We start from the raw sequence: 15201 nt of genomic DNA on the forward strand, positions 1-15201 counted from the left end.
ATACTACAGTTTATAAAAAACTACAGTTTTTTATACAAAAAAGTTAATTTCACTACTGGAGCTGAGTTTGCCTAAGACTTTGAACTTTGAAATGGGCTTGTTCCAGAAACTGGAAGTAGAGGGAGGCAGATGGGGGATGTGGAACCCGGGGAGGCTGGCCAGGGATTTCTCCGTTAACAGAATGGTAATAACAGCTAGCCTCGACTGAACCCCGACCACGTGCTAGGCGCTGCTCTAAGCACTTCACGTACATGAACTTGTCTAACCCTTGTATCATCAGCCCCTGATGGAGGCACTACCAGCAGGCCCACGTTACAAATGGGGAAACGAAGCCCAGAGTGGTTAAGCAACTTCCCCAAGATCATAAACAGCACAGCAGACCAGAATCAGACCCAGACACTCTTCAACTCTGGCTCTTCAACTCACACCCTGAACCAGCACTCCATGTGGCCTCCCCAGGCCGCCCCTTGATTTGGCCGAACAGTTGCGCCAAGAATGAGGGTCAGCTTGGCCTTTGCCCTCAGAGCCCCATGCCCTTCAGCATGGGGAAGCAGGAGCTCAGGGGAGGGTCCCTCACGGGCCTTGCCAGAGGAGGGAGGGCTCCCCTCTCCCAGCTGGGGGACGGGAGGTGGGGGTCAGAGAAGACATGACAGAGGAGGCAGGATCTGAGTGGGAGCTTGAAGAACGGGAAGGTTATTGCAAGGCAGGGATGGGAGTGGGGGTGGACGCTACTGCCAAATCCAAGAGACATTTTCAGTTCACATCTTCTCGGCTTATTTGCGACAGTAGACCGTGATCTCCTAAAACCATTTTCCTGCTCAGAAGGAGCTGGGTTCGTGGCTTGGGAGACACTGTCAGTCCTCTTTGGGGCAGCTGCTAATGACGCACAGTGTGGACACTTGGGGGTTCTAAAAGAAGGCCTCCAACCGGGCTCTTTCTTCTCTGACATATCCCTGACTTGCATAACCATATAAGATAAAATGCACATATCACTCGTACTTCTGGCAAAAAGCGAAGAAGTGGAGAGCGAGTGAAAACAACCTCAGCCCAGGAGAGACATCAAAGTCCACCCCTGAACGCAGGCGGGTTTATCCCAGGGTGACTGTTGAAAGAGCATAGACTTTGGAGTCGGGCAGTCCTGGAACTGAATGCTGGTTCCACCACGACTGCCTGTGTAAACCCGGGCAGAGTTCTGCACTCTGAGCCCCGACACCCTCGTCTATACCTGAGAGATGACACCCCTGCGCCTCAAAACAGATGAGAGGAATAACGAGGTCATGCACACGAGATGCCTACTACTCTGCCTGGCACATAGTGGGCGCACAGCGAGGAATCGTGGCTGTGGTGTCACGAGGCCATCTTCCCTAGCTCCCCAGCCTCCGAGAGCCCTTCAAGGGCGCCTGTCCCCCGGGGGTCCATCTCTGACTCACTTACAACTCTACAACTGCATCCAGGACTAGGAGCAAGTTTTACTTTTGCTCTCTCTGCAACCACGCACTGATGAATCTGGAATTTTTCTCTGTAGCCGTCTTCTCTTCCTGGAGCTCCAGGCAGCCCTCTGAAAAGGGCTGGGGAGTCTCTGGGGAGTTGTGGAGGGAAGAGGCTCCAGGCACAGAGAGGCTCCAGCGGCCCAGCCATGTGTCTACTGGAGACTAGGGCCAGCCCATAGCGGCTCAGAACCGCAGGGAAGGAGACGGATCCTGACCAAATTGTCATATCCTTGCTGACTGAGCAAATCTTCTGAACAGGAAAGACGGCAATATTGATTCTACCCTACTCTATGTTCCCGGAGCCGGGACTACCTCGTGCCTCTTTCTGTCCCCCTGTGTTGGGCGAGCAGTGTGCACAGGGGTCTGGGGAAGGACGCTTTAGCAATTGTTGATACGGGGCAAAGCTTTAGAATACCCAGTACTGCAATCATGGATTTTTGTGTCGTAATCCAGTTTCTTGGGCCAGCTACTTAATTTTCCCAAGTCTGTTCTCTCATATGCAAAATGGGAATGACATGAGCACCAGCCGAGAATGTCACAGTGTTAATTACAAGACATAACACATAAAGAATTTAACACATGCCCGGCCCATCACGCGGTCAATAACCGTTAGTTGTTTTTATTGTTATCCACTGTGAGATCTCCAAAGGCTGCAGCAGTGGAGACCTCTGGCAGAAGGATCAAGGAAGCCAGGGCATGCTCCAAACGGGGCAGCAAAAAGGACAGGGATATTTTAAGTTCAATTCAGAATTAAAAAAAAAAAAAAAGAACAAGGAGGGGATGGGTTGACTTTTCAAGGAGGGTGACAGAATGTTAACTGAGAGAGGTGATGGAATTACTCAACCCTCAACAGAAGTCTAGCACAAATGAGAATGATCTTTAAATTGCGAAAAATAAAATAAGCACAGTTTGGAAAGGAAATGGAAACCGATTCATATTGGAGGAGAGTCAGGGAGCACCTCTTTAAACTGGTTTTTGCCTCTAGGCTCAAAAATGACATCAGAGGACACTCAAATAACTTACAGATGTGATCAGTGTCTGTAATCTCGAGAGCTCAGAACAAAAGCTTTGCCAGTTTTCAAAAGGGGGGTGTGTGTGCACGCATGCGTGCCTGTGTTAGAAGGAGGGTTTGGAGTGAATTCTGGGAATTGCAAACCACTGAGTTGAATGTCAGTCCCCAGTTAAACAGACAGTCTGCCACCATTTAGAAAGGAGACACTTGAATCCTAGGAATCAGTTCAGGTTCACTTGAAACAAAGTATCAGACAAATGTCACTTCCATTTTAAAAGGCGTTTTACCATCTACTACTGGTAGGTTTGATTTGGTAAGGCAGTCCGTCTACCTATTCAGTGTTCAGCAACTACTTCCTGCACCAGGAATATGAAGATGACAAAAGCATGGTCTGAGAAGCTCACTTCCCAGCCAACAAGGCAGTGACTCATGGCTGGTTGGTAGTGATATTAAGGGGTGTCATAGCCAATGGAGTAACTCTGCCCAAAGTCCACCAATGAACCATGTCAGCTCAGAAAGGGATCTTGGATCTGCCTTGATTCGTGCCATGTTCAGTGTTTCAGTCAAAGACCAGGTTCCAAAGACCCAGAGGACATGCTCATTGACAATTCGGGACAGAGTACGAGGGACGGCCACCTGTTGAATGGAGGACTCGGATTCCACATGGTCCGGAGAGCTGCTGGACTAGACAATAGGACCAGGAACAAAATCTAGCTGGGTTCCATACTGTACTAGTACATTAAGTGCCATGTTCCAATCAAGTCTTAACGCTGACTTTTGGAAACAGTCAAAATGTATGGAAGGACATGGGAAGAGCAGGGGTGCGTGAAGGGTCCAGATTCCCCATGAAAACCCTGTAGGTGAGCCTGAGAAGCCCTCAGAAAAGTGCCTCTTGTGTAGCAAGGGCTCTCTGTGATCCAGCCTTCCCTTATAAGCATGGCTAGAAGCCCTTCCTCGAGACAGTGCTCCATTTTTTATGGGGTGAATGGGTCTACGTCTCCCAGGTAGGTCATTCACAGCCACAATGGACTATGCTGTCCTACTCTGGGGTCCTGGCAGAGGAGGGGATGCTCGGTTACCTTCTCCCCGGGTGTGACTGAGATACGCCATACGCAGTGCATGTGGGCGGAGTAGCCATTGGGGTACTCGGGGGACGAGAAGTTGCCTGTGCTGTCTTGTAGGGTCTCTCCGCAGGCTGTCAAGGAAAGGAAACGACTGAACTGCTGGCTGCAGATGCCCAATCTCCCCCAGCCTTCTGACCTCCCGCCCTGAGCTCTGGCATCCTTTGACAGGGAGAAGAACGTCTGAGGAGGGGAGGGAGTCCGGGGTGGTCCTATCCCTTTAAGATCCACTCCCTGCTCCTCACATATAAGCTCACAGGTCTGACCTCTTCAGCCTAGTGCTGCAGGATGCCCTGTTGTCAAGGCAACAGGGTTTCCAGAGTGAAGGTCCAATTCCTTTGGTGGGCCCCGCTCTACCTCACTCCTGGGAATTGCCCTGCTAGCCCTCTTTACTGCTCCGACTGCCCTATTCTCCCAGAGCCCCAGAAGGTGTGGGGCTCGACACCTCACCACCACCCAATCCCAGCCCCCGTTTGGTTGCTTATCTTGAACAGCGCCCCTGCCTGGGTGCTCCCACCCCCAACACCAGGCAGCCTCTGGACTTCCCTAAGACTTATGGCTTTAGCCTCTTCAGCCCCAGGCCCTGGCCACTGGCTGCCTCGGGGCTCTGTCCTCCACCCCTCCCTGGCCCATCCCTCCCTGCCCCGACCTGGGCACTTGTAGAGCTTGCGGGCCTGGGCGATGTCCCCCTTGCTGAGCCGGGTCCTTTGGCCGATGGGAGGTTTCACCCCATTGACCTCGTACTTGGGAACAATGGTGTCCAGGAAGATGCCCCTGAGGAGGAAAAGCCCGACCTGGGTGAGAGTCTGATGGAAGGACGGGTGGCGTGCCTGTGTGCGCCCAAGGTCACGACCCTGCCAGAGCCCAGACATTCCTCTGTAGGGTCAGGGACGGGCGGAAATATCTCACCCTGTCATTATGCTGCCCACTGACCAGCAGCCACCCTGCTCCGTGGCAGCCACATGGCTGGAGCCTGGGGGAGCCCCAGGAATACTCTGGGAGGTCAGGGACGCAGGTTCCACATGCCTTGGGAACTTGCTGGTGCTCTGGCTCAGTCTGGGTCCAGTGCCAACATCAGGAGGTCTTCCGACCCCTGCTGATCAAGTGGCCAGCCTCTCCCAGTCCTTGCTCCGTGGTCCCTCGTGCTAACCCCCTCTTGGGACTGCCAGGGCCCGCGCCCATCCTGCTGCTACAGGCTGCTCCTGACAAATTCTGCCCTGGCCAGACCAGACCCTGGGGACAGCCTCATGAGTCCCGATCCACCGGTGCCTCCTGTCCCCCCTGAGTTCCTGCCTGCTAAGTCCTGGGTGTTGCCATCTGGGAGGAGCAGGGCGAAGGGAAGCAGGCAGCCCTCCACCTCCCCAGGGTACCTGACTCACACCCAGTTGGGTGGAACTCGGCAGGGGGGAGGGTGGGATGTGGTGGGAAATGTCCAGGGGAGGTCTGTGGCCATGGTGGGGGTGGTGGATGACCTCACCACCCTTCCTCCTGTCTCTGTTCCCTCAGGTCTGGAGGCAGGGAGACTGAGAAGGGCCTGGGATAGAGCAGGAGAGCAGACAGAGGATGAGGAAAGACCCAGGCATGGGAAAGGCCAGGCCAGGAAGGGGAGCCTGAGGAGGAGGAGGGAGGGGCCGTTTCCCACACCTTGCTAAGAAGCTGTGGGGGCAGAGGCTGGGCCACTACCTTGGGGGGTTCTGGCTGTGATTTCTGGGAATGTGGGCCCAGGAAAAGGAGTAAGTGTGCATGCACTTGTGAGCAGGAGAAAGAGGCTAGTTCAGGGCAGGAGGAAGCCTTTGTACAAATTAGCCAGTTACAAAAAGGCAGACTGATTAGAAAGGATGACCCCAGTGAGAAAAATGTGCCTCTTTTGGCTGAAAGATGAGGGAAAAGCTCAGCTCCCTTGGGCTGATACAGCTCTGGGGTGACGGCATTTATCTAGGCGGCCAGCAGAGTGGCTGGATTTTCAGCCTGCTGGGCCAGGTGCCCTCAGTTACATGGTACTAGGCTTTGTGAGTCCCGGCTGGGCCATGGACCCAGCATGGAAGAGGACAGCAGGGCAGGTGGCTCCCACGGGTCCTCTGCTTGGGGGCTGCGGCCACCCGGAAGTCTGTGCTTGTCCTTGGGAACTGCCCCAGTCAGGCAGCCTAGTGCAAAATGAGAGGCCCAAAGAGAATGACCTGCAGGGGGCGGGACTGGGCTGCCCCGGAGGAGGCCAGGCCCCATCTCTCACCTGGAGAACGTGTTCCGGGCATAGTGCATGATACTGTCAAAATCATAGGTCTCCCCCAGGGACTCCACCTCCTGGAGCTCCATCTTCAAGAAGTTATACTCCTGCCCTGCGAAGACCAGGAAAAAGGTGTGGGGGGGTAGGAGGGGTGGGTCTGTGTGGGGTGCGGTGCCACATTTTCAGGGATGGGGTCCTCCCTGCACTCGAGAGGTGCCCCCCCTACCTGGGGGTCTGGGAGTGGCCAAGGGAAGTCTGGGGGTAAGGGGAGGTCTCTAGAAGAGTCTGTCCAGCAGAGGGGCAGGGTCAATGAGGACTGGCTGGAGGGAAGGCTCAGGGATTACGGGAAGGAAGCACTCATTTCTAGAACCACAGGGAGATGAAAGCCGGGAAGAGTGGAGGAGGCCTGAGAGGGAGGAAGGAAGCAGGATGGGAGGGGAGGGAGGTAGCCTGGAGAAACAAGAAAAAAAACCCTTAGAGGAGAGACTAGGCAAAGGGCAGAAGACTGAGGAAAAGTGAAGAGAAAGGCTGAGATGGCATGGGGGATGTGCCAGTTCCCTCCACTAAATCTGCACCACCCCAGGGCAGCTGGGCTCTGGCTTGCCCGATGGCCTCTGCGTCTAGGACCAGGATCTCTCCCAGCCCCCCAAGCAGCTCTATAACTGATCAACCGTCTCAGAGCTGCTCCTGGCAGGGAGCAGAAGACTCAGGGCCGGGGCCTGGACAAACCTGGGCCCTGGACAAGGGCTGCCCACTAAGCTGACCAAAAGCGATGGCTCCAGGCAGCAGCTCCCACCCCCACCAGAGGCCCTGGAGCGTGGGGGCCCCCGGGACTGCTTTGGCACACAGCTAGGCACCAAGGTCAAGGCGCTACCTGGCTGGATGTTTTCCCGCACGATGGAGACGTGGCGGTCCCGGTCTGGCCTTGTGTGTTCGTGCCAGAAGCCGATGACATGGCCCAGTTCGTGGACAACGATGCCGAACTTGTCACAGTTCTTGCCGATAGAGATGGCCTGTGGGCCCCCGCCACGGCGACCCACGTAGGAGCAGCACCTGGAGGGCGGGGCCAGCTCAGGGGGGCGGTCCCGAGCTGGGGGAGTGCATCCACTCAGGGGCCGGGCGAGGCTGCCAGGGGGGCGGGGGAGCGAGGCGCGGGGGAGGGGCCTGAGCGCGGGATGCCCAGGCTGTGTGCAGGGGTCATAGCCACATCTGGGCAGCTCCTGGGGAGATGTCCCAGGGAAGGGGTGGTGGGGGAAGGACAGGTGACGCAGTGTCAGGTCCCGTTGGGGCAGTAGCAGTGCCCCGGGCAGAATATAGGTTGGGATGACGGCCGAGGGTGCAGCGCCCAGGGGCCCCTGCTCACCCGCAGGGTCTGTAGGTGAATACGATGTAGCTGTCCTCATCAGTGCGCTCCAGGAAGGTGACGCAGGTATGCTTCTCCCAGTGCCTCATGGCTTGCCGGAAGACTGCCCTCTGGCTACCTGCCAGGATGAAGGGGGCCAGGGGGTCACAGGGTCCAGCTAGGCCCACCCACTATTAGAGTGTCAGCCTGTTGTTGGACAGGTACACAGAAGGTACCACTCCTACCCCTACACGTGACCCGGCTGCCCCATGGTCAGGTCCAGACGCAGGCTTCCTCCCTCCCCCATCCCCCATAATCACACTCACCAGTGAAGTTTCCCCCAATGACAAAGGGGATGACTCCATCCGGCCACACTCGCTCTGGTCTGGATGTGGCCGCCCGCCGGATCCGGGACCTGCCCCTCCATCTCCCACGGCTTCTCCTCTGCAGCTGCCCACCAGTGCTCTGGCTGTCGAAGGCAGAGGAATTTCCTGGGGTTGGAAGACGGAGACATTGGTAGAAAGTGAATGAAGGGATGGTGGGGGAAACAAATTATATAATCTATCCTCATTTTGGAGGGATTCCGTATTCGCCCACTCACTAAAACTTATTTGTAATCCCCAAATCAATACCGTCCGCTTTCTCATGGTTATTCGCCGACCTTTGCAGAGCCGGGAGGAAAGGTGTGAGTCACCCACATGCCCAGCTCAGGTGGAACAAGGTGACGCTGTCAATAAGTATCCTTTTTAGAGTCTATTTAGTGCCACTCTTTTTTTTTTTTTTTTTCTTTTTGCATTTGGGGGCTTTTTGTTGGTGTCTTCGCTGTTTAAAATGACTTCCTTCCACCCCGATGGTGCTGAAGCCCTGTCATGCCGTCTGGTGTCCCAAGTGCTAGAAGGATTTCATGTGCTTTATGGAAAACATAGATGTGTGTTACATAACCTTCATTCGGTCATGAGTCAGAGGGCTGCTGGCCGTGGCTCCGTGTTAATGAATCCACTGTGTGTTAAACCAGGGGTCTTTTTTTTTTTTTTAAGATTTTATTTATTTATTTGAGAGAGAGAGAGAATGAAAGAGAGAAAGCATGAGAGGAGAGAGGTCAGCAGGAGAAGCAGACTCCCTGCCGAGCAGGGAGCCCAATGTGGGACTCAGTCCCGGGACTCCAAGATCATGATGCGAGCCGAAGGCAGTGGCTTTAGCAACTGAGCCACCCAGGCACCCTAAATCAGGGGTCTTTAAACAGAAACACACGTACACGTAAGACGGGGTCACAAACCGATCAGTTGATGAAAATCGTATGACAAGAGGCTGGCAGGAAGCGAACACTGTGTTTCTCCTAGAAGTGATGAATGGCTTAGGGTCTGCGAATTCAGTGTTCACAGTGACTTTATGGAGCAAGCTTGTCCAATAGCTCTATTCCTAACTACCACGGAGAGCAAGGATTGAGCATAACTGAAAAGGAAAACCATGATGTACTAATTTCCTAGGAATTGCAGGGGGCTTAGGGACTAGGAAATGCTCCCTTCTCACCTAATAAGACTTCCTCCTTGTGGAGCATACGGAACTTGATGTCTTTAAGTGTTCCCAAATGCACGTTCTCCTGTGACATAGTAGCTCTCTGGGGTGCACTGGGCAAGTGTCACTATGTATACTGGACAGATGAGGAAACTGAGGCCGAAGATTTGCCCAAAGTCAACTGGTGGGTTCGTGATGGGCCCTGGCACTCCAACCCCTCCCTTCTGCCTGTACTGTCTGCTGGTCCTCTCTCAGGCCCAGGAAGCCTTGCCAGTTATCAGGCCACCATGTCACCCTCCAGGGCCAGCTCTCTACAGCTGCCTGTGCCACCATCCTCCCTCATGGGGAGAGGGCAACTGCCTGAGCCCCATAGAGTGTAAGCTGAATGGGCTCCAGGTGAGAATCCCTATCCCTGGCAGGCGGAGAGCTCCCTAGAGGCAGCACCACGTTCCACAGCAGTGACAAGGCTGGACAGAATGGAAGCAGCCGGTGCCCTGACTCCTTCTCTTCTCTCACCCATTCCCAAGGGCCACATGGGTTGCTAGCTGCTTGGGCCACACTCAAGGGTGAGAAGGACTCGTCCCTGATCTTGAAAAGCTTTGAGTCCAGAGGGGAAGATAGACATATTTAAAAAAAAACAACTATTGAAATATGGTTCACTGACATGGTCAACAGAGAGTAGAGAGATGATCAGGGAAAGTTTCTCCAGCAAAGCTCTGGAGATGGGCTTGGAAAGATGTGTAAAGGCTTGCAAAGAGGGAGCACAAGAAGCCAGGAGGGGTTGGGGTGTTGAGCGAAGAGCCTCAGATTTGGGGTGAGAAGGCTTGGGTTCCTGTCCCAGCTCTGCCACTGACCAGCTCTGTGATCATGAGCAAGTCATGTTACCCGCTGTGAGCCTTAGTTTCTGTATCTGCAAGGCAAGGCTTGTCCTGACACCTACCTGTGCAGGTGGCTGGGGACAGTTAAGTTAGATAATGCTTTTGAAAGTCCTTTGTCAACTGTAAGCAAAAAGAATGTTAGGTCTAGCTCCCAGGTTTGTCTACACTTGCTGTTCCTCTGGGGAAGGGATGACGCTATCCCAAGGAAAGACAAGCCATTATGCTGGGTTCAAGCTCATAGCCTCTGTCCTGAGAGACCCTGGCTGGGAAACAGGGAGGTTCCTTGTTTCTCCAATTCTGGAACCCATTTCTGGGACATAGGAGGGCCAGCCTGTACCCAGCATACCTGCGGTTTTGACGGAAGACCTGTGGGGTGCCCGCTGCCTAAGATCCACAGCCTGCTGCGCCTGGAAGGCCCTGAGGTCCTCCTCATCCAGGGCGATGTCCCCAAGGAAGGCAGCTAGAGAGAAAAGAAGAGGCCGGGGGGAGTTAATCCTTCTACCCAGCACTGACAGCTTCCACCCCAGGGGCTCCCTTATAGCAACTTTTGTCCTCAAATGCCTTCTGAGGAAGAAGGCTGTGGGGGACTGGCTTTGAGGCTCCCTCAAAGAGGGAGAGGAGACTCATGCTCACTTTGGAGTTGGGAATCCAGCAAAGCTGATACCCACGCCCTACAAGAGGAAGACACGGTCATGTCACTTTGCCCATCACTCTGTAGCGAATACTTAGTAAGCACCTTCCCTGGGCCAGGCACCACTCGATGAACCAGATAGAAAAGGGCCCTGTTTGTGGAGAGCTAACCTTCGACAATATGCAAGGAAACGAACACTGAACTCAAGAGCGGTGATGGGTGCCATGGAGAAAGCAGAAGGCTGTCGGATAACAGTGTCTACTTGGTGGGCCCGGACCCCTAGTGCTGAGCTGAGCTCACGGTATCCACTCAGCAAATGCGGTTTCAGTTAGATGGAGCAGAGGATGTGAATAAGGACAGAGCAGAGAGACGTATCAGGGAAAGCAGGATCCAGAACGGGAGCTGCCCAGCTAGGAGGAAGTTGAACCGTTCTCAAGGGACTCCTAATTCGGAGTCTCAGGGTCCCTTCTCCGGAGCAAGAAGGGCGAGGGGGGGTGGCAGAGCCCCCTGAATAGGCCATTTTGATCTCTGGACCTGGGGAGAGATGTGTTTGGAGAGATGGGCTAAACAATTTGCCTGTCTTTTGAGAAGTTGGGAGCAGGGAGCAGGAGGACGGGAGGACGCTGCAGTGCGGTGCTGAGCACTCTGGAAGGCGCTTGGAAGCAGCTTCCTGCTGGGCTGGGGGAGGTGGGAGTCTGAACTGGATGGAGCTGGAGCACAGAGCCGCTTGCCTGAAGCTCCACCCATGGCAACATCTGCTTCTCATCCCAAGTGCTACACAGACCTGGCGGCAGCATTACACAAATTGTTTTAACCTTGAGGCCTTGCACATAGGTTTCTCCGCCCCAGATGGCCCACTGGGTGGACACACACACACACACACACACACACACACAAACACTTCATCATATGCAGAATCAGACACACGGTGACGTCCACAACCGTGCCCTCAAACACAAAGCACTGTAAGTCACAGAGACACGCTCCCTACCTCCCACCCGCCCCAAGCAGTGCCCGCACCACCCGCACCGCCCCTGCAGGTGGAAGGCACTCCAGAATGTTTGTTCAAGTGGGGCATCATGTTGATATTCTTTGGGCCTGCAAACACATACTCTGATGCAACCTAGACCTGGATCGACAGAACGTGGGAGTCCCTCTAGCAGTTATCCAGGCCACATTCCATTTTACAGATATGGAAACTGAGGCCTGGGAGGGAAATGGTCTCCCGACTGCTCATCTTTGGAGAGGCTGGATGCATAACTCGGGCCTCCTGAGTCCCAGTCTAGCACTCATTGTATTCAAGTGCATTACTGCTGTAGAACCCATATTGTAAATACACACAAAAACAAACACTCACGCAGACACACACAACCACACACACACAAAATACAGTCATAGACGGTTCTAAAACACACATGTGCACAAGCTCCAAGGCCCACAGACGAACTGCAAGCTCCAGATCCAGGAAGCCGGTCATGGTGGCCATAAGGACACTCTATGTAAACGCTGAAATCTACATTGTGCTTCCCAGCTGACAAAGTGCTTTCCCATTAACGAATTCACTTGACCCTGGCCCACTCAGGCCATGCCCATTAAATTATACTCCACCTGTCCATTTGCCCAGGAGTGTACAACTGCAGACTCTTTGAGAGATAACCTCATGGCTAGATTCTGCCCCAACTCCCTGATGTCAGAAATCACAATGCTTGGGCCTAAGAAGGGAAATGACTTGCCCAAGGTCACCAGCTGGTAAGTGGCCCAGAATCTATTCCACCACAGGAGAAAGATTCTTTTCTGTAAAACATCATCTTCGGGGGCCTTGGCTTGGCAACTGATGGGACAGCAACAGGAGATGTTTCTCAGCTGACCCGCAAAGCTTGCAGGATGAGAGGTACACTCCAAGAAGGCAAGGCCAACATTCACAAAAGCACACGCTAGCCACAAGAATACCCTCACACCTTTACACGCTTTGCACAGACACTGGCATCTCCAGGCTCACGTGCCCACGCCTACGGGCATCATCATATACACGTGTAGCTGGACATTTAGACTCATCTTTGGACATCGCAGCAAAAAGCAAAGTCTTTGTAGGCAGACAGACCTGTCTTTGAATCCCAGCTTGGCCCCTATTAGCTGACAAGTCACATAAACTCTTCTAAACCTCAATTTTCTCCTACATAAAAAGGAGCTAACAATAGAATCCATCTCCCAGGATGATGGAATAAAATAAGCATGTGAATAAAGCGCCTAGCACAGAGCCTGGAGCATAGTAAGCACCCACTAAATGGCTCCTATTAATCTTAACCCCCCAAAAGTCCCGTAAACTCAAGATCAGCTCTCTACTTCCTAAAGGCATATCGGTTCACCCCCACTGGGATCCTGGTTGAGTGAAGCCCCAGAGTGCTCAGAAGCAGAACCTTGAATTCCAAGCACAGAGCACACAGAACCGTGCTGGCCTGTGAGACCAGGGCAGTGTGCGGGGGCAGGGCAAGTGGAAGGTGGGACAGGCCCTCCGGCTGGCCACAGAGCCCTTCTGCTGAGCGGGTGTCCTGTGGTGGGGAATGTCATGGCTGAAGAATGTGTGGGAACAGAGTGGGGGTGGGGAGACATGGGGTGGGCAGGCGTTGAGTCTGAAGGCCCTGCCCATTTGGGATTCCCCCACGGGGAAGCTCTTGGGAATCTGGATGCTGGAGAGTCCAGGACAACCCCCCATTCCCTTACCTGGAAGGAAGCCCTGGGGTCAGGGTCAGGGTAGTAGCTGTTTTCAACACAGGATCAAAAGTTTGTTTTGTTTTCTGGCTGTAAACCAGCCAGGAGCCCTCGTGGCCACTCCATAGCCAGGCTGGGAGCAGGCGAGGAAAGAGAGGAGTAAGGTGGACTTCATGTGCCTATCCTCTAGGCGGGCCTCTTGACCACAGAGTCTCCTTCCCGGGGACGCGGCAAGGCATCCCCGTCTGGGGAGAGGGAGAGGAGCTCCCCAGTGTGATGGCGCCCAATGCCACGGGCATAGGGCATACGCATGTCCCATCACACAAATGCAGCTTCTGGCTGGAGGAGAACGTTCTCAAGCTCCCACAGACTCGCACGTGTACTTAATCACGGCTGTGTGCTGCTACACAGGCACGTATTTGCACGCCTCCTGACGTGCACTCAGAGTACCCATGTGCACAGTTGAAGGGACTAGCCCAGAAAGCAGGGGGACGCCCACAAATATGCCCAAACACTCTCTTGACTACTTCCTCGTGCAAGTCCTCATATATTCAAACACACAGCTAATTCCAGGTATACATTTCACAGCCCATACCCCCTAAGGGAGAAGGGCACCCTTAGAAATGAATGGGGGTGGAGAGAGAGACAGAGACACACAGAGATGAGCTGATTCCTCCTGATATCCTTAGGTGGCGCTTAGTGGCCTGAGAGACACATTCTCCACCCTCCCCATCCTCCCCCAACATCTTCTCCCAAAACCTCTGGAGAAACTAGAATTCTTGAGAGTTCCTTCTTTCTGGGGGAGTCCCATTGGTTCCCCTCCATCTGGAGCCCAGGGAGATTCTAAGTCTTTTCCTCCTCCCTTGGGGCACCTAAAAGAGAAGGTGATTCAGGGAGCAGGGGCGCAGGTAGGTGGGTGACTCATTCCGAGTGTCTGGAGGGGGAATGTGGTCCGGCAAGAGAAGGGAGCACTTCTCAACCTCCAGAGCTTATGACCGAGGGCCCTTGAAGTCCAAACCTGGGGTACAAGGCCCCTGGGGTGGGGACAGTGATGAGGGTTGGTGAACTACTCCCCCACATCCTCTTCTAAGAGCAAACCTCTGAGCTCCCACCAATGGCAGTCCCTGTGTGCTTCTCTGCCTATGGGAGCATCTGTGTCCCAATTCCTGTCTCCTAGGTCTCTCCCAGAGCCCCAAGGGTCACTCCCCAGAGCTGGGAATCTCAGGGAAGGTACCCCTGGGTGGTTTGGCATCCTACCATGCAAGAAATCAGTGCTGACTCACAATCTCTCTGGGCAAGGGGGAGAGAAGGAGAGAGACAGAGAGACAGTTCATATGTGCACATGAGAGCTTGCACACCAGAGCATGAGCTTGGTGGAACCAGCTCTCAGCACACACACAGACCAACGCAGCTTCCCACTTACTGTTCTAGTGTTGCCCACAAGATCCAGGAAACTCTCCGGGGTATCAAAGGTCTTAATTTTGCCTTGCTGGCCTCAATTTTGCCCTAGCTCTGACAGTAAGTGCAGGAGGTAATCTCACAAGAAAGGGCCTGGTTATCCTGAGAGGTGAGCCAGGGGAGTCAATAGGGCTTTCATTCCTGGTCCTCGTGTGCAAGGAGGACCAGAGGAGAGAGCTGGAAAGGGTCAAGGGAGCAGAGGTAAGCGGGCCCATCAGGGACATCCGAAGGCCGTAAAGCCAGGTGTTTCCGCCACCATCACGTCTAGCACCCGGACAGTGAGGCTCAGAGGGGCCAAGAGGACACAGCAACATGAACAGAGGGAAAAGCCTAGGGACCTGAGGCACGAAGCTGTTGGTGTGGGGTCTTGGGAGTCAGGGCGGAGGTAGGCAAGGCTGCAGCAGTCACACCCAGGAGGGAGGCCTGATCTGACCCTGACTCTTGGCCTTGTCAGGCTCTCGGGCCCTCTGGGCCACCCCCAGGCCTGGCCCAGCTCCCCACCAGCCTCACTTCACCCTGGGGCAGAGCCTTCTCCAGAGCCCTTGTTTGAAGTTCCAACTCAGCCAGCCCCACCCTAGCATGAAATCTGAGACTGGGGATAGAGCCCTCAGCCTCCAGCTGCCTCCTCCAAGAATCACTCCAAAACCCTCCAGGAGTGAGATACGTCAGACTGACTTCCTTCCCATTCTTCGAGGTCTTCCCTCCTCCATGAAGAACCCCCAAGCCTTCCCAGCCTCCCGTGACCCCTGGTTCTCTGCCACCACCACCGTCGCCAGGACTGCAGAGGGGGAAGAGGCTCCTTGAGCCCAAGCCCTGTCCTT

General features: G+C 54.3%; 1 protein-coding gene across 3 annotated transcripts in view; it reads right to left on the minus strand.

The window, feature by feature from the left end:
• The window catches only part of BMP1 (bone morphogenetic protein 1), a 42136-nt gene that overhangs the window by 24629 nt on the left and 2306 nt on the right, over positions 1–15201 (minus strand). For 2 of the 3 annotated variants that reach the window (XM_045992022.1, XM_045992041.1), the window contains exons 2-8: positions 9929–10042; positions 7516–7680; positions 7211–7328; positions 6722–6900; positions 5854–5959; positions 4273–4397; positions 3582–3697 (exon numbers count right to left, since the gene is read on the minus strand). In XM_045992022.1, coding sequence (XP_045847978.1) covers positions 3582–3697; positions 4273–4397; positions 5854–5959; positions 6722–6900; positions 7211–7328; positions 7516–7680; positions 9929–10042 — 923 coding nt within the window. Of the gene's footprint in view, positions 1–3581; positions 3698–4272; positions 4398–5853; positions 5960–6721; positions 6938–7210; positions 7329–7515; positions 7681–9928; positions 10043–15201 lie in introns of those variants that run through there. The other variant, XM_045992031.1, reaches the window with a different exon arrangement.

Source organism: Meles meles, chromosome 2 (genome assembly GCF_922984935.1).
Source record: "Meles meles chromosome 2, mMelMel3.1 paternal haplotype, whole genome shotgun sequence".
Lineage (NCBI taxonomy): Eukaryota > Metazoa > Chordata > Mammalia > Carnivora > Mustelidae > Meles > Meles meles.